The sequence below is a fragment of the Rhipicephalus sanguineus genome, chromosome 6, assembly GCF_013339695.2.
Source record: "Rhipicephalus sanguineus isolate Rsan-2018 chromosome 6, BIME_Rsan_1.4, whole genome shotgun sequence".
NCBI classification, from domain to species: Eukaryota; Metazoa; Arthropoda; class Arachnida; order Ixodida; family Ixodidae; genus Rhipicephalus; species Rhipicephalus sanguineus.
The window spans coordinates 68376973-68396681 of NC_051181.1; the positions used below are offsets into that span (position 1 = coordinate 68376973).

Consider the following 19709-nt stretch of genomic DNA (forward strand, 5'->3'; position numbering starts at 1 on the left):
GCGACCGCTCAAAACTCGGTGCAGCTGTGCAAAACGAAGTGGAAGCATAGCAGAGCCTTGTATGGTATAGTATAGTATAGTATAGTATAGTATAGTATAGTATAGTATAGTATAGTATAGTATAGTATAGTATAGTATAGTATAGTATAGTATGGTATAGTATAGTATAGTATAGCAAGTCATGGGAAAGATACGTGAGGAGGAGCCGAAGACCACCAGTTCCACAGTTCTCTCGGTCTTCGCACCAGTTGTGCGTAGCTGCTCCAGTATTTTCGCTTTCCTAATGAAAGAAACTAACAATAGAAGTAAAAAGATTTCCACATCCAGTAAGCTGTGCTTGCGTTGTGATTATAAGCTATCGTTCGAAGGTTTTACAACACACTGGGACCACCAAATCCGGTGTGAGTTTATGCGCTCGTATTTCAGAGTTCGTATTTTTGCTGTTCAGAGTGTTTGCTGTTCGTATCAAGAGCTCAGTATAAAGCGGCAGCCAGCAACGCACTCTTCACTACTTTCCGTAACAGGTGTACGATCAAAGTGCACTGATGAAACATGCTCCCCGATGCCAGCGTCAGTGATGAACTATCTCTAGCAGACACCCGCCGCGTCACTAACAGGTAACGACCAGTAGTGCGGTGCAGTAAGCGGGAACTAGTGTCGGTTATAACTGGTGGTACATGCAGTAATGAAGCAGGGCATAGCGAAATACTTGACAAGGCTACGCAATGGCGAAGAAATTGCACGGTATTTAGTAGACCGTTCACAAAATATTGTGTTGGTTTTGGGCCGCGGCAAAGGCGACACTTGTACACCTTGCATGATGTGAGGGCTAATGCTGCACAGTTCCACTGCCTTCCATGTACGAGTTTGGCTGAGATTGGCAACACCATAGATTTTGCCAGGGCAATAAAAAGTGAATAAATTCGACGCCAACTGAATAAAATAAAAATACGAATACCCAACCTTCAATACAAGTCGCGTTAGAACCCAGGTGAAGTGGTAAAACTGTCTTGCGACCTGCAGGAAAATGAGAGACAAAACGAAAGAAATAATCTTACTCCATCGCTGCATCCGTCAGTCTTTGCTGAATACTCGTACAAATAAGAGCAACAAAAACTCAGCGAACCATGCAATAGTAATACCGAACTAAGTTTTTATACGCATATGAAGATGTAAAAACATAAAGGGTAAAGAAAGAGAGGATGTACAGAGGAAATGTAGAGTGGCCCTCAGGATGCGAAATTTGTCTACTATATTATGATAGCGAATCATTTCGTTTTTTGTTTCTGGGAGCGAGGGTGGCGCGGTAAAAACACATTTCATTTCTGTTGAAAGGCTGCAATGTTGCACCAGCATTCAACCGCATTGCCTCTTCGAAGTGTACAGTATTGAAATTTGCCAGCTTAAACAATCTTTTTCTTGCAGAATGCCTTTTGTCAGGGGTGTAATTCTTCTTCTTCTTCTTCTTCTTCTTCTTCTTCTCCTTCTTCTTCTTCTTCTTCTTCTTCTTCTTCTTCTTCTTCTTCTTATTATTATTATTATTATTATTATTATTATTATTATTATTATTATTATTATTTGTGCAACAAAGTAAGATTATCAAGGCGCCTGCCGCAAAAGGTGACGTTAAAAAAGGTCACCTGACTAGGCCTCTAGCACCATATACGCATTGATCTGCACAGAATGGCATAGGTGTGGTACATATTATACAAAATTAACGCAGTAGTACTGATGATTGAACAGTAGAAGTAACATATAGACAGTAGTGGAATTACATAACACACAAATGCTACTATAACATCACAAGACATATGATATGGTCCACTGCCTCCAAAATCTAGTAATTGACAGCGTCATATCATGAGCTACCAGACCACGGAGGCCAGCTTTATAAATACGGAAAAAGCAACTACATTCTCGCAATCTGTTTCACTCTGCTGTGTTATCTGTGTAGCAACGAGTCTGGACTCGGCGTTGATAGGGTTAACCGTCACAATTATGTTTGTATGCTTCAGAAATATTGACAGCTGCAGGCGTGCGAAGGGTTCTTCATTGGGGAGAGGGGGGTGTTGCACCGCACCCCTTTCTCCCCGCCTCTTCCCGACCCTCTCCCAATGAAGCATTCACAATCAGACCATACGAGAAATTAGGGATGAGGGGCGCGGGTGCCCTGCCATATGTTGAATCATCGCCATCGAGTTTTTAAGGGTACTTACTGCCGTTTGACGCTGTCGTTCTAGAAGTTCGTCTTGTGTCTGCGCAAAATTCAAGCGACGAAACGTGTGTGAGAGATTGCTTTGTGAAAGGTGCAAGGAGTTTATCGATTTCAACATTTCAAGAAACGATGACACATTCCATACGCTCAGTCCAGAGCTAAAGTTCAGCCAGAATTACCGCATACCTTCTATCCGGTGGCATGCAATGTCTACGAAGGATGTCTCGCAAGAAAATCGCAGTTTCGCCATAAGGGCGAATCAATGAACGGGATAACAACAAATTGGGATGTTCTACGAAGTGAGGCTAGCAGCTAACTCCTTTAGGATCTGATCTGGAGTAACTCTACAAGGTGCGGGCGTAAGGGAATACGGCTGCTCCAATGAGCGAAGCGGCTTTCGTGCTGTCCAGTCGCTTGACGAAGCGCTGGTCTTGCCCTCTTCGTTTCTTCTTGTGCCCATGTTTTGCTGCGCTATCAGGATGGCATTTCAACTATGTCTGACGGACAAGACCATTTCGCCTCCTTTATTGGTCTTCTTGCTGTCTGTCCTTTCAGTACAATGTAAGCGGCGAGAGAGCAGCACGTACAAGAGTATGCGTCGTCTAGTGATCTACACTCTAAGAAAAAAAGGACTAAAAGGGGTAGGGAGGTTAGTCCTTTTGGGGATCAACTGATTTGCCACAACCAATAGTCCTTTTGGGGATGAACTGCAAGGGGATAAACAGTTAGTCTTTGAAGGATTAACTGCAAAGGACTAACGGTTGCTCCTGTAAGGAGTAACAGTTGATTTTCGGAAATGGTCCCTGAAGGAGCAAATGTTACTCCTGTAAGGACTAACAGTTGGTTTTTGGAAATGGTCCCTGAAGGAGCAAATGTTACTCCTTTAAGGAGTATTGGTTGATCCTCAGAAATGATCCTTGGGAGAGCAAATCGCGCTTCGCAATTGTAAAAAATGGTGGCGAAGTTCCTGCGCTCTTAGGAACGGACATTTCACGGAAACATGCCACTTAAATAGTGCTTCAGAAGTGGTACCCAACTTATATGTATTAACTGCTATTAATGCATTCAGTGAGCGCTTGCAAGCAATAATGCTGATGATTAGAATTTACTTTGCCGAACTTGAGAGAAATTGTGTATACCAGCTTCAAGACTTGCCCTAGCGAGAATATTTAGTTGCGTGCCCTGATCTTTCAATCCTTTAAAGCACTTTGAATCCTATGAACAAGGTAAAAACTTGGCGAGAAGCGGCAAACCACGACACGGGAACACAAGTCACATGAATCACACAAAACACACACACATGCACAGTGATTCAGGTTACCAACGGTTTTGATTTGTTGATTGTGTAAGTTGCAGATAACTTACGGTGTTCTATAAAGTATTCAAGGAAGAAAGAAAAACACGATTCTATGAACATCAATCTTTATTTTTACGAAAACAGCAAAAAGGAACGAATGCCATCATTTAGTTGGTGTAGGGCCTGTTCCCGAATTACTATAGGGCGAGTCCTACCTGGAAGAAATACAAAACAAAAAATTTTGTTACAAAATAAAGTAGCTAGAAGAGAACGACTTACTCACGTAAGCCCCAATAATTGCGCAGTCGCATGTTCAAAAACATGCGACGCACAATGCTTTTTTAGTCTTCATATTATTTATAATACAATGTACCAAGGCAATGAAAATAATAAACTTACCTTCAAAATTAGCAGAGGGACGTTGTTTGCAGAGCAACTAAATCCAGAAATGGTTGATCACACCTCGATGTGACGGCGTCCATCTCTGAAGCTTTGCAGAAAGGAAGCTGCGATGGAGTCTTGCATGTAAGCTGAGGTGTCCATTTTTCCGCAGGAAAGTTATGATGCTGGGTCCAATAAACAGCCGGTACACAGAAACAAACGCGCATGCGCGTCCACAATTGCAGCCCATGCAGCGAGGTATGTTCTTCACAGCTGCGTTCATAGTCTGCGTAAATAGCGGCACTCGCTGACCCCGAAACAAGAGCAAGGTAGATCACAAGTGACGAACACGACCCGACACTCCGGCGAGCGATACTGAAGAAGAAGGAGTGCGGCGCGGAAGGATACCCAACATAAGCGCTGAAACGTCCGTCAGATTTACACGATGGTCACCGCCAGTGAATATTGGGAAGCTTATTGGTGAGCTAAGTTTCAAGTCCTCATAATTGATGACACAATATTAACACCCTTCAAATTAAATTAATCTTTTCTCGCGTTATTTTCTTGATCGCAGCAGTGAGCGGGCCGACGCGCCGATGCCTTCTTGTCACCTGTGCAGTGGACGTTTGGAGCATGCGTTCGCCGAATTTCTCACCCCTCAGGTCATCGCCGCCTGCAACCCGCACCGCGACAGAGTAGAAAGGAGGGCTTCGGAACAATAGGGCGCACCTGGCCGAGAGCTAAGCTCATGACCTTTGAAAGGCATTCGTGGGTCTACGGTCACTGCTTCGCGTTCGATGCTGAGCCTTGCTGCAAACAAAGGCCACAGAAAAAAACGTCTTCCCTTCAACCTCTACCCACGGGAGTAAATGCAACCGTTCGTCCCCCCATTAGTCTTTTCCGAGGTATGTCTAGTCCTCCGAATTTGCACACGACACGCACTTCGCGACACTTGGTCCTCTCGCGGACTAACGACACGATTTGAGGACTAAAGCTGACTTTAGTCCCCCTTCAGCCGGTTTTTTTCTTAGAGTGTACGTGGAGACAGGCGCTGCGCCGTGCTTCCGACCGGGCTGCAGAAATTAGGCGCCTTTTTCCTCTTCAAACCACTACCATGTATGTGGAGATAGTGCGCATGACAGCGTCCTTTTCGACAAAGTTCCCAATTGCGGCCCGAGCAACGCAGCCCTTCCCATCAGAGCCTTCGCCCTTATTGCTCCTTCGCTTGACAGACCCGGCCGGCGCGCTTTCTGTCTGCTTGAGCTGCGCCCATCTGCAACCTTCGCAAGCTTTCACGCGTACGTATACAACGCGTGAGGCAATGCTATCGATTTGGACTTTATACGGAACATGACGGCGACGGCAAAAATGAACCTCGAGTGTATCTCAAAAAAACACAGCGAACCCAATGCCACCCCATTCGTGTCGTTCTCTCCTGTGTGATCTCCCCTCTGCGTTCGTACTCTCTACTCACGTAGCGCGTGCAAGGCAAGTCGAACCCTTGAGAACCTTCTCAAAAACTTGAGAAGCTTCTCGGAGTACCGAGAAACAATCAACGGAATCCAATAAAGGAACAAGTAAAAAGGCACTTAAGCGCACACAACGTCTTACAGCAGACAATTACGCCTACAGAAGTAAAATTCCTTACCTGTAAGACTTGGGGGGCCTAAAATTGTGAAGAAAACGCCAGCGTTATATATTTCACAAACGCTGAAAACGCGCCACGTCTATATTGTACATGTCTATAACTAGTTCCCCTATTAATCAAACGATATGTATAAAAAATTGGACCATCTTCCCGAAGGGAACCCTGATGGGATGCGAAGCAGCAGCGTTGCGCACGGGTGGTGTCACAGGTTGAACGGCGCTAACGCGGGTGCTGCGGTGAGCGCTGGAAGATTCGTTTGAAGCGAAACTCGGTGTAGCGTTTACTGGTGTAAACGTTTGTTTGATACGCAGACACGGGAGGCGAGCGGCCGTTGGAGCCGGCAGCTGCGGGCGCTCCGGTGGGTGAGGGAAAGTGACGTACGCGCGCACCTGCGAGGGAAGCGTGCGAGGGGAGTGTGACGTCAACGCCCAGCTGCGGCGTGACCTACTTCGCACCGCTCCAACACCTGCACCGTGGGAAGCCGTTGCCTCGCATTTGTGCGGACGGAGGGACACTAGTCAACGAGCTGCTTCACATCTAAAAGCTGATGAACGCAGGTGCGCGTAAAGCCTTACAGAAAGGCAGTGACACTTCGCTACAGAGGCGGAGCGCAGGATAACGCTCTCGCGTTACACTCATAGAGGCGAAGCTTTCTTTGTGATCAAACTATTTGGGAATCACTGCAGAATGCCAAGAAAACATCGAAAATACTTATGAAAAGATGAACTGTAGTGAATTAGCTAGGAAATCTAGGAATATATCAATTACTCTGGAGATAGGGATGCCTGATGTTGTGTGCCCCAATATAAGAGTAACAATACATTAGAGAATTTGGACAGGTTCACTGTCCGCAAATGTACACATGAACACCTCGCTACTTTGAAAGCCTTACCGAAAATGCTCGAAACCGGCTCCGACGGTGAATACCCTGCCGAAAGAATCATAATGCGGAAATGACATTCGATTCATCGTTTCTTTTTTTTTTTCTGTTGGCATAGCAATTATATATGGACAATCTCGACGGGCTTTTGCCGTCAGCGTCGCGGTGCCGCTCCGTACACACACACATATCTCTATATACATACATATGTACAAGTCACATAAAAAATAGTTGAGTAGAAAATTTTCCAGAAGAGCGCGGCCGGAAATTCTAACCTGCGACTTTTCGCTCCGCGGGATGATGCGTTAAGCCGCTCGGCCGCCACGCATACATCCTCCAACGTACTAACGGTGAACTATTTATTAATCCACTTACCTCTGGTGGTACGCACATCTCTGATGTGCTTCAGCGTTGCGGAGAATTGTTCGCTATCACCCGCGAGACTGCGCAACGGACCTAAGGGCGCGCTTTAAACGGCGTCACCTCGCGGGGTTTCGTAGCGCTGCGCGTAGCCGAACGGCGTTCGTACATTGACTTACAGGGTGTGGCCACCTGTTATCGCGCGCTTATCTCTAGACAGGGGTTCAGCAGGCGGCTCATGGTTTTGTATGGGCTTCACACTCATCGTGGCATTTTAAGGCGAAAGTCTTAGATGCCTCATCAAACGCGAACTTTGACCGTCGCGGCATCTGGGTTCTGCAGCGTCGGGGGCGAGAGATGCAAGAAATCATTGTCACGAGATGACGTCACCATATAACGTCATATATAGCCAAAATTGGTGACGTCATTATGAAGTCACTCATTTTGTCTTAATGTCTCGTGATGTAACGTCACATGATGCCGTCATCACATGACATCGCAGCTTGGTCAAAAGTGGACAGATCACGGAGGCAGTGGAAAACCAGGTCAGGGATCCTGGAGGCAATGCGAAACCACGTTAGGTGCACAAAGCTTTCGCAGTGTGGCGGGGCGGGATCAGTGCATCGACTGGGAAGAAATAGAAGATGGCTTTAGCCTTCGAGTCGTCTTAGGTGAATGCATATGGGACGCTGTGAGTTCTCGGATTACAAGGCTTACCATTTCATTGGGCTCGCTCGTGGTGAAGATTGTTCTACATATTATTACTCGCACTTTTCATATCTGTCGCTTAAGCCATTGTAGAGGTCACAAGGTGCATAACATATTTTCGTAGCTGGAAGTGAGACTAGCATCAACTTACCCTTCTACTCTCAAACTGAAAGAAATGAAAAAGAGTCGAAAATTTATCAGTGAAGATAGAGATAAGGGAGTGGGACATGTCAGTGCGTCCCCAAAGACCACACGGACAGATGGTTTGCTGTTAGTTCGCTGTTCGTGCATTCGGAACAAGAAAGAAAGAAAGAAAGAAGGAAAGAAATAAGGAAAGAAAGAAAGAAAGAAAGGGCAAACATGTCAACCAGGGAGCGTTTGTTTTGATACCTTTCACTGGAGGTAAGGAAATGGGGTATCAGGAACACCAACACAGGTCACATACGCATAACCATCACTAAGGCAGGCCGGTGCACTTTAACTGCAACAGCCTTATGCCTCAGCAAGAGTTAAACTGTGAAATAAGAACGTCAGAGATTCAGCGGCAAATAAAACGGACCTGTTACAAGCATAAACAAACACCAGAAAGTTTAAGCAATTAGTAAGAACAGTAGCAGATGATGGGCTACCCAATCGCTTGCAGCCTCTCACGTGAGCACGAAGACTGTGCATGATGTCTATGTGACTCAAAACGTGAACCTAACATTCGCTGTTTAGTTTCCTATAAACACTACTCTTAGTTCACAGCACACGTGTTCGAGCGGTGGCTTTGCCAATCATTGTGAGGTCTTTCTGCCGACAGGCTTCTGCGACCTTACCGTTATTTTATCCATGACGTGTCTGTGAATTTAAGGAAGGTGCTAACAGTACGGAAGCAATGAAAGCAGAGGTTCTAAATGACTAATGACATATTTCTATTGAAAAATCGAGAAGAAATACATGACCTTGCATATCCCAAGGCCCCATGTGAGAGGCCTTCAGTACTCACGAAATAAACCTATAGGCTCGGCATTCAGAGGCTAGGTAAAAAAATACAGGTCTTCTGCATTCTGGAGTAATTGATATTTTCCTATCAGGCTCATCTACATTCTTTGTTGACAGAGAAATAGATTTGCTAAGAGGTGCCATTGGTTGAATGGTATACCCGTGCTGAACTCCCCCTTTTTGTATCTATTTGAGTTCTTACAATAAAAGTGTCATGCTTCAGTACCACGTTCTTCTCTCTTGTGCGCACGGCTTTGTTTTAAAATAAACGTTAGCAAACTCGCTCAAATGTTCAGCGTATTCTTTAACGCTCACAATATTTGTCGCAGATTGGAACAGCGTCAGCTGCATGCTACTTACGCGCGTACTCTTTTCATAAATCACTCTCGCTGACTTGCCTCGCAGGCAATGCAGAGACTCACTAAAACGTGCTGGGACGTAATCACTTGCTGAGGCGAATTTTCAGTGCCTTTCATTCCATCGCGCCACCATCCTTCCTAGCATTTCCTTTTCACCTCTGCCCAGACTACACCTTTCGGACAGGGACACCCCGAGTGGTAGCTGACGTTATAGACTGAATGTCCTTCTCAGCCTTTTTCGCGAGCGGTGGCTGTATTCTGTCAGAAATATCTTGCTCTCACATTACGTAAAGAATGTGAAGGGCATGAGTGATCGATAACTAAAAATTGGAACACTGAAACTATTATACATGGCCTCAATCGCGTCCTTACCTGAGCTCTGTCCTTGTTCAACTGCAAAGAAAAAAAAGGAGAGTAGGAAAACTCGCATTTTTGACATAATTTGGACATATTTAGTAAGGCAATGAAGAACAAATGGACTATAATTTAATTTTAGCTAAGTTATAACTATAAAATGCTGGGAAACATGCTGGAACGCTGGTCTCTATTATTACAAACTTTTCGCAAACATCTATTATTGCATTGCGAAGAGTATTGTAAAAAAGTTTTTATTGGCTTCGGTTTAATCTCGATGTCGTCAGATATTAGTATATAGAAAGTTATGCAAGACGCGCGACATTGCGAGTTGCTTACTTCAGTTGCGGTTACAGTAACTACGTGCTATTGATCAATTTATGCTTCAATAAAGCTCGAAAACAGCAATGTAATGAAAAGTTATAGGCTGGCGAAGAGAAAATGCAGGACAGCTTAAATATAGGAAGTTGAAGTTAGTCACACTCAGTATCTCGAGGCAATTACGGGGCGTAAAACAATTTCGCATTAACATGTCTCACGCATTAAAATAAGCATGAGGCTCTAAATATTCGCGCCGAAATTTAGAACGTTGTCGAAAAGTTTCATGCCTGAAAAATCTAAGAATATCACCCATGAAACACGTTGTATTCTGTTTCAATCGATTATGTTCGTACCACGTTTTCGAAATGAAGGAACTGCTAGAAGAATACTGTTAGTACAACTACGTTATACGTATGCAGCTGGTAGCCAAACCTACGTATGAAACTTGACTTTCCGCGGCCTATTGCATCCATTTTGCCGATTTCGTTTTTGAATTGAAGTTTCTAATATGCATTCCCACGTGGTCTGGCATGGTTTCAGTAAACAATTATGTCTGTAGCCTACGCCGTGGCGCTGACGAAGGGCCGGATTTGTCTCAAACATGCAGAACTGTGGAATACATTAAAATAAAGCGGTTATTTTTATGTAGCATACAATTCACCGCATTAGGAACTAAAGCTTAGACTACTCGTGAGGGCAGCGATATGCAAGTGTGCACTGTAAAAGATTCCTTGCTTCCAATATGCAGAAAGGCTTACAAATAGGAAGTCTGATATTTTAAGAAACCGATTACTGCGGGGTGTTCAGAGAAAGTTACATAAAATGAAAAGAGTAGAGTGCACGCTTGCCAGAGCCTCACAAACATTCGACGGTGAAATATCGTATTCCCATATAAGCTATTCATGACCAATGGCTCACATTGCGCCGGAGTATGTTATTAATAAACACGAGATCGCAATGGACGAAAGAAGGGAATTTAAGGGCTCGTTTTGCTTTGATAGGCACAACGTTAATGAAAACAAACAGACTGTGAAGCCAAAGATGGTATAGGGAACGGTATTTGTAGTCTTTTAACTGCACTCTAGTAATTAGGATAACTATTACATCCTAATCATAATCCTACAATCGTAATTACTACAATACAGTTTAAGGACTACAAATAATGTCTCCTATATGGCTTCATTGTCTGTTGGTTTTTATTAAGATATTAGATTGCAATGTTATTCATGGTCAACGCTCAAAAGCGTGCTAAAACATGCCTGAACAACATGAGATCATAGTACACTATGCATTCTGGTCGAACTAGTCAGCAGTTGCTTTCCTCTCTTGTAGACTAGATTAAACACCATGTGCGCACAACACTGAAGAGTTCATGCCACTGTAGATTATCTCACTGCAACACCGCGCATGAACAGCGTATATATGTATATACGCCAGGAGGCAATTCCATAGCCCTAAGTCAATTCGGCATTACAGTTGCGCTCAATTTTCAATTCATGCACTGTACGGTCCACTGTTAAAGGAACACTCGAATAAGCATCTTTCCCATTGCTGGCCCCTTAACTTCAAGTGGACGTGGAAACATTGTTCGTGAACGGCGCAAGTATGTCAAAAAAGAGTCAGAAGAGTCGAGCACGGTAGTCTTATCCAACTCTATGCCACTATGCTTTTGCAAGAGAGAGTGAAATCTGGGCACGCCTTCTTGCAAAGAAGTGTTCCCTTTAGCAGTGTACGCGTCTGTACATATACGCTTTATGCAGTGTCGTTCGCACTGCGGACAAAGTAACTTTGTGGATACTAACGAAGGCAGGTAGTGTGTAGTTGGCCGACAGGAACCCAATAACCGCGTCTGTGACGCAGTCGATCGATCCCCAGAGTCCGGCGATCTCTATCAGAAATACGTCGTTCTGGAATGCGTGAAGAAATGCAATAGATATCAAGAAACAAAAACTGTGACTGCAAACGCGCAGTACGATACGATGATTACTGTGCTTTCCGCTCGCCAAGCATTCCTAACTTTTCTTAAAGAGGTTTAAGTGATGCGTCAGGTGACGGTTTAACGAGAATCTTTGATGGGCGTTTTTTTAATGAGTTCCTTGTTCCCACCAAGCGCACGTGTACTCCAATATCCGATGCATGGTCGTAAGATTAAGACATACCGCTGCAACCAGTGTTCCAGTTTGTCGGTCAATATAAATGGCTTCGAAATTTTGTGCACGTGCGAATTAACCTCAGTATTTATTGAAAGATGTTATATAAGACCGCTATCGTAGCTTGCGTTAAGTACATCACGGTACCCTCTAATCACAGTCACGTCTATTGATGTGAACTTTCCAAACCTTAAATTATTATCGACAATAGCACGTTTCAGCATATAAATGATATTCTCCTATTTGTGATGTTCTGGTTGTTTTTGCCAGGTATAGGCAACAGATTTCGTGGCTCAATATGGCAACATCTCGCAATTATGAAGCTGGCATGTCTAAGCGTGAAAACAGCGCGCCAAGACTAGACGACGAAATGAAGCACACAGACACAGCGCTGATTAAGAATTCAATTTATTATAAGTTGACAAGCAATAAATAGAAACAGTGTGTCCTAGCAATAGATAGGAGAAATAAATAGGACCGCTGTGTCTGCGTGTTCCATTCCGTTGTGCCGTCTTGGCGCGCTGTTTTCATGTTCAGTATGTAAGAGGCCCGCCTGCAATCAGTGTTGGCATGTCTAATCTGTTAGGATACGGCCTTCAATTACGTTGATCTTAGTTTTAATTGCAACGCGTCGCTGGAATTCAAGCAGAAAACTAAGGTTGAATGTTGTGCTCGTATATGCCTGTATTTTGTGTGTTTCTTTGTCCATATCATGAACGGAGGCATGGATGAAAAAAGAAGTTGATACGCATCGAGTTCGAGATCTGCTTTTGACATTTTTCGGAATAGAGAACATCACTTGGCTTTGCGCAATAAGAACGTGATCACCAATTTGAATTCCGAAAAATGAAAACTATGTGACTAGGTGCTTGAGCATCACGCGCTCCTCTAAGATGCTAAAAAATTCCGTTTGATCACCGATTTTCATGGGGTGCAGCTCTAAGAATTGAGCTCTGTTAAAGAACACGAGCCACCGCATTTTAATTGTCATGCTTATTATATCAGCGTATACCTTGAGGGCACCAGTGAAGAGAGCGACGTCGAACAGTAAGCTGACGCCTGCCAGGCCCATGGTGATTCTGTCAGAGGTTTTCCGGTTGTTCACTAAGCACAAAAACAGAAATGGCGTAGCCTTTAGAGCGGATCACAAAGCCATTGCGAGTGAGCACAAGCGACATGCATGCCATAAAAAGAAACCAAATTGCTATTAAACTGCTATTCTCGTTGCGTGTTTAGTTTTTTTTTTAACACAGATTCTCGCACACCTGCACGATATCGCTGCCATTCGAAGTGCTAATTGTCCACGCCTACGAGCACCCTCCGTATTACGCACTCTCAGCTTTATTTAATAAAAAAATTTGTATTGCATGATATACAATTGTTGGAGGCGGGCGAAGAGGGTTCTTGAAGCTTGAATTGTTAGTATAGATGTTTTGCGCTTAAAAGTTACCTGCAGCAGCCATGTAACTACATGATCGCTTTAAAGGGGCAGCAAATATGTTAAGTGATAACAAGAACACATTTTATACATGACACTCAAACAGTCTTTTATAGAATGCTTAACAGGTATAAAAGTGGGCGCCGATCAAAATGAAAAGGCTATTCGGCACTAATACCTATGGCATTGTTTTTATCGTTTCATGGTGATCTGGCACACGGCCACACTAAAAGGTGTACGAAAACACCGTATCAAGTAGGTGCAAAGTGCAATCATAAGCACTATTTTTGCAGTTTAGGCATGCCAAATTGACAAACTATTGTAACAGCTCCTTATTGTGGAGTTCATTGCATCTAAACCTTGTTGACGTCCTATTCATAACTTCAGAATGGTCGCGCGTATGAATTATTAACTCACCCCATTTCGACAGATCGTACACGTCAGGAACGGCTTGGGCTACTTCGTACCTCCGCAGTGTATAATAGTAGCCGAACAGCCTGGACGTCAGGTTGAATCCGTTCATATACTGCGCGTAGATGTAATAATACACCATTTAAAGTATTTTCAGTGCAAGTATCATTTGTTTACTTAGCGCGATTGGTCTCAGATTCAGGTGGACGATTTAGGCACTCACCCACCTCCCTCGTTTCCACACGCACGCACGCACGCACGCACGCACGCACGCACGCACGCACGCACGCACGCACGCACGCACGCACGCACGCACGCACGCACGCACGCACACACACACACACACACACACACACACACACACACACACACACACACACACACCACACACACACACACACACACACACACACACACACACACACACACACACACCACACACACACACACACCACACACACCACACACACACACACACACACACACACCACACACACACACACACACACACACACACACACACACACACACACCACACACACACACACACCACACACACACACACACACACACACACACACACACACACACACACACACACACACACACACACACACACACACACTGAGATGCCAACGCAGCTCATATGTACACCGTGTAAGCATTAGCAAGCATAAATAAACATGTTACGCAAGAGATTTGAACTCTGGGCATCTAGTGGCACCGTCCGTTGCGTGAACCATTGCGTCACAGGCGCACGACTGATCTGGCGGAATAGAACGCGTTCATAACTGTCCCGCGTGTCTTCCTCCCGCTGTTATGCTGTCCGCACTCACAACGATAATTCAAAAGCGTAAGTTTGTGCTGCAAATTTTCGATATGTACTCTTGAACTAACGCGAAGAAAGCAAATATCAAATTCTCTAGCGTGATATCTCGAAGACTCACGGGGTTGATATGCACTTTTTTAACGGTGACCCTCTTGCTATAGCGCCAATCCAATTACTTTCTGTCCAGATGCTTACAGGCCGAAGCGGTAGTGCCGCGTGTGAGTGCGAAAACAGAGGCATAGGCCCACTTTTTTTTTCAGACCATACGTATGACACGTACGTGTTCGTGGACATAATATTGTAAGGAATGAAAAAAAAGATTTCACTGCTACCATAAAAGCCTGAATACCTTACTCCCTCGGTACTTCGAATCATTGCTTCAGACGGACGAATCGCAGTAGTGCACTCGCAATTCGCGCACAAAAAAACAGGTACGAATAAAATATTGAGCAACCATGGTGCAACATTTAAAGTGCGTGGATTTATTTCGGTGGGCCCATTCCTTCACCAGGCGATCTGATCAAAGAAATAATTCTTTGTTTGACTTGAAGGAGGTCGCTGTAGGAAAGGCTGAAACATCGCACATGCACAGAAAGCGAGCAACCAGCGTCAATCTGTGAACGGTGTTAATAATAATTGTTGGGGTTTAACGCCCAAAAACCACGATATGAATATGAGAGACGCCGTAATGGAGCACTCCGGAAATTTCGACCACATGGGGTTCTTTAAAGGAGCGGCGACAGAAAATTTGTGAACCTCTGTTTTTTTGATCTTAATCAGTGGCTACTGACTCGTTAATAACGGCAACGAAACTCATCTGCCCCAGCGCGACACGAATGGGTAATTATACGCTCGAATGTTACGACCAGAGACAGTTGCGATTTCGAAGAGCCCTCGGTGGGACCGTGACGTAGACGGCCTACTCGTTAACAAACACTATCAGGTGACCGCGAGAGCCAGTGACGTCACTGGCCAGCTTCTACCATGTTGTCAGCGCTGCTGTTTCGTCTGCTGTGTTGAGTGTTGCAAGTGCTTGTTTCTTCGATCGTCAAACAATGTTGCTTATCTAGTGCGGCGATGGACGGAAGAGCTGGGAGGAGCGTAAAAACCAGTTGGAAAAGCTCGATTCACTTTGCGAAACTCGCCGATGGCTGCGATTTTGTTCTTGTCGTCGTCCAACTGAGGCGAAGTTGCTGTGAGGCTTAGAGCAGCCGCAGCATTAGACGTGCCGAAACATTTTCACTTCGATCATTTGTAAAGTGGCAGGCTGAGAAGTAACGAAGGAAGCAGTGAAATCACAGCATTGGCGCTCCGTAACAATGTTTCTGTGTAACATGCAAGTGACGTGGTGTACGCTTTACTGACTCGTATTTAGACTGGGCAACGCAGCATTCTCAAGGCATACCAATCCTACGTACGCACGTCGGAACTCCGAAGCAGGTATCTGTCCACTACGAAATACGATCCCGGCAATATAGAGCTTTACTTTGTCTGTAGACTTCCTAACGTTTGCAGATACCTGGTTACCGGAGCTGTTGACGGCTGAAGCAGTAGCAGCAGCCGCGAAGACGGTAGCGACATCTTGCGGCGTTTTGTCCAACTACAATAATTCTTAGTTCTGTTTTCTCCATCGCGTTCTGTTCTTGTCGAAAAAAAATATAATGATAATACTGTGAGCTGCTAATTATCTCACTGATAATGCTTTACACAGAGTCAGTAAGCGGGTAAGTCGCTGCAATGCTATTTTGTAGGCCTCTGGTTAGGCTGTGCATCATGAGGTGTCGCCACCAGCGTTGTCCGTCTCGTGCACGCCACCGGTAACCCGGCTAGAACTCGTGACGTACGTTGTTTACAAAACGGCCCCGCTTGATGACGTAATCGCTTTTAACATGAAAGTGCTTTATGCCGGGGTCCATCACAGCTCCACTGACGTATTTCTGCCACGGATATGACGTGAAATGCACACTAAGAGAAGGCAAAGAAAAAAAACTACGAGGAAAAGGTTTGTTGCCGGGAGTCGAACCTAGGACCCCTTGCTCCGCAGCGCGAAACCACTCGGCCACAGAGCGTACGTTGTTCAGCTTACTAATGGTGAGCTATTTATATAGACCATTTACCGTTGGCGGTAATCAAGAGCTCGGTGGCTTCAGCGTGTTTTTGTTATCACTACCGAGATGGCGCGAAGTGCGTGGAGGCGCCGCTTTAAAGGTCGTCGCCCTGAGCGTTGCGAGGCGAGCGCGCCTATACAAGGGGTGTCTCTCGAGCGCGCGCGCGCACTTATCTCGTGATGGCGGTGGTTTGTACGTCTTGTGTTTTCACCGCAAGTTTCCGTTGACGTTACAGAGAGCACGAAGATCATTTCGCTCGCTGCAGCGGCCGCGTTTCCGAAAGGAGCGCGCTGCTCACACACAAAGAAGTAACAATTGTGACAGTTGTTAGTGCGCGCTCGTCCTGTGTATGCTGTTTTCGTGCGTGCTTTCTGCTTTAGAGCGCTCTGCAAGTTTCGAGCTGCCTGCCGTTCTTCGCGTGACATTAATATTTGTTGATGTAGCAGTCATTCCTTCACCCTTGTGGCGAAACAATCCGCAAAAAACGCTCAACTACCCCCGTGAAGACGTACGTTTCACTTTCGCGTTATACCGATTCCTATGAAAAAGGGATCAAACGTGTTTTTTGCTTTTATTTCCGATTTGGCACTTGCACGAACTTCAAAACACAATTAAAATAGTTTTTAGGCTGTATTTGTGGCTGATATTGTCCAGATGGCACCTATATGCACCCAGTAGTGTGATGCGACAGTCAGATTGTGTCCGAAGTTTTGTGTCACCACTCCTTTAACATCCGCCTAAATCTGAGTACACGGGTCTCTAGGATTTTCGCCTCCATCGAAAATGCGGCCGCCGTACCAAGAATTGGATCCAGTGACCTTCGGGTCACTCTCAGCGTGTTAGAATACTGGATGCGTGCAAGCAATAAAGCCACCGCAAAAAATAAACTGAACGGTTGGCATAGTGCTTTAAAATAATAAGCGGTTTCTTTTCCCTGTGGAACACTATGACCAAGCCATTGCGCTTCTAGACATTGTAAAGCAATTTCGATCAGAAAAAAGTTGAACGAACTAATTTGCTGCCTCCGCAATGGAACCCCTCAAAACCTGAAAATCTCTGCGCCAATGAGAAATCCAGCAGATGACACATAGATCTCTTTATTAAGGCGATAGCGTTAGATACTTCGTCAAACGCGAAAACTTACCGTCGGAATGGACCGTCGTCCAGCGGCGTCGGCATCAACAAGAGCGATGCAAAAAATAATCACGTAATGACGTCGTCATGACGTCATAGACCGACAAAATTTGTGGCGTCACCATGACATCACTACGATGTCACACAACGTGAGGTCACGTGATGACGTCAGCACGCTACATCGGCGCTTGGTGAAAGGTGGGCAGATCACCGAGGCAGTGCAAAACCAGGTGAGGCGCAGAAAGCTCGCAATGCGCTGAGCACGTGACTGTCATTGTGACGTCTTGACGTCACAATGACAGTTTATTCGTACTGCTGCTGCATTAGATCACGATAACTTTCCTCAAACTTGATACGTTATCTGGCTCCCTTTGGACGCAGTGTCGCCCATATCATCGATAAAGAGTTATGTAGGCCTTCGCAGCCCCCTTCAAAAACTCTAACTTCGCAGCGGGCTGCTGCGGGAACGCGAAGGTGCAGTTTCCATATCTGTATTTTCTTTTCGCCTATTTTCTAGTTTACCGAGTGTCATCTCATGGCAAGACGGGCGATTTCGCTACTTCGAGACGGGAATTTTTTATTACGAGCGATGTGGCGTTTTGCTAGTGTCCCCTTAGCTTGTGTTGTTTTTTACGATAGCGTAGCGGATGTGTTTCAAAAAAATCGAAGTTGAATAATATGCTTACAACGGCAGCTAACCAATAACGCGCTGCAAATACTTTCAGCTTGATTTCCCCCTTGCTACAGTTGTAATGTTTCAGCATATGCTACCATAGTATTGTTTACTGCAGCAACATTTCCAGATGGCCCCTCAAATTCCAGTAGAGGCCAGTGATCAACAAGGTTAGCAGTCAAATGCCACATAAATCGAGTACAGATTCGCTGCTGTTCTTTCATCGAAGTAGTTTAGCTTAGGTGCATCTGGTGCTTGTTTCTCCAAGATACCACGGATTTTAATGATTTTGTGCTACAGAACGGGGCAGCAGTGCTCGGAGTATTGGATCGGTGTTTTACACTTTCTTGCTGCAAAAGGCCTCCTGGAATAAGAATGCAAACGCGCGATCTTACCATGCACAGTATGGACACAACCACGAGAGTCGTTCTTGTGCTTGGCCAATACATGCTTCTTCAGCTTCGTGAACCTGTATTGCAGAAAAAAAGGAAAGAAAGAAAGAAAGAAAGAAAGAAAGAAGGAAAGAAAGAAAGAAAGAAAGAAAGAAAGAAAGAAAGAAAGAAAGAAAGAAAGAAAGAAAGAAAGGAAGAAAGAAAGAAAGAAAGAAAGAATCGCAGATTTACGTTATGGCGAACGATATAAATGCGGCATCAGTGTATGAGAATAATAACAGGAATAAATTCCATCGTATTGCGGTCAGTACCACTGCAGTGCTCATTTAATATATTTTCAAACGAAAACCTCATCCTTTTATTCATCGTTTGTTATTATTCCGATAGCAATTATGCTGACACTCTCGGCGGGTTTTTGAGGTCCGCCGTGCCGTTCCATGTATGAAAAGTATGTATTTATATATAAAACCCACGAAGAAACAGTCCTTAAGAAAATTTTTCCGAAGCACGCGACAGCGAATTCGAACCTGCGACACCTCGCTTCGCAGCGCAACGCGTAAAACGATTCAGCTACGAAGGCATTCACCCTCCAGCGTTCTAACGGCGACCTATTTGTATACACGACCACCGCTGGTGGTGCGCAGATCTCCAAGGTGCGTCCACGTGCAAAGGCTTGTTCATAATCCCCGCCGAGAAGGCGCAGAACAAAAAAAAAAAATCACAGCATATCCACGGAGTGAATGATGATGAGTGGGCGAAGCTGCGGAGGTTCATCGGTAAACCGTGAATCTTCCGTGAATTCTGCCCACTACATCATCACCGACGTGAGATCGGGCGCGCTTATACTAAAGGTTCGATGAGAGTTATGAGGACTTGAAGCTCACTTTAATTTTACATGTACGCTGTGAATTTTCATTGTTTAGAAAACCATTGCTTTAGAAAACATCTGGCGTCTTTCGTTAAGCAGCTGGCGTCTTTTCGTTTTGCTTTAGAAACATCTAGCGTTCTTTCGTTGTGCTTTTAGAAAGCATCTGGCGTCTTTCGTTGGTTTATTTCATCAATCAACG

The 19709-nt window shown here is 44.9% G+C and overlaps 1 protein-coding gene across 1 annotated transcript; it reads right to left on the reverse strand.

Annotated features, from left to right (window-relative positions):
* Positions 1–1644: 1644 nt before the first annotated feature.
* Positions 1645–18724, reverse strand: LOC119395869 (uncharacterized). The gene is made up of 6 exons (XM_049416529.1): positions 18646–18724; positions 13513–13621; positions 12670–12761; positions 11310–11414; positions 9205–9225; positions 1645–1674 (listed from the first exon to the last, which is right to left on the reverse strand). Exons 1-6 carry the CDS (start codon positions 18697–18699, stop codon positions 1645–1647), a joined length of 411 nt encoding a protein of 136 aa, XP_049272486.1. The 5' UTR covers positions 18700–18724.
* Between the last annotated feature and the right edge of the window lie 985 nt (positions 18725–19709).

Excerpts from the sequence above, each read along its gene's own strand:
- LOC119395869 (XM_049416529.1), bottom strand. The coding sequence starts at position 18,699 with ATGTATTGGCCAAGCACAAGAACGACTCTCGTGGTTGTGTCCATACTG. Across the intron at positions 13,622-18,645 it reads TTGTGTCCATACTGTGCATG|TATATGAACGGATTCAACCT; the intron begins GTAAGATCGCGC and ends ATCTACGCGCAG. Across the intron at positions 9,226-11,309 it reads ACTACACACTACCTGCCTTC|TTGAACAAGGACAGAGCTCA; the intron begins GTTAGTATCCAC and ends TTTTCTTTGCAG.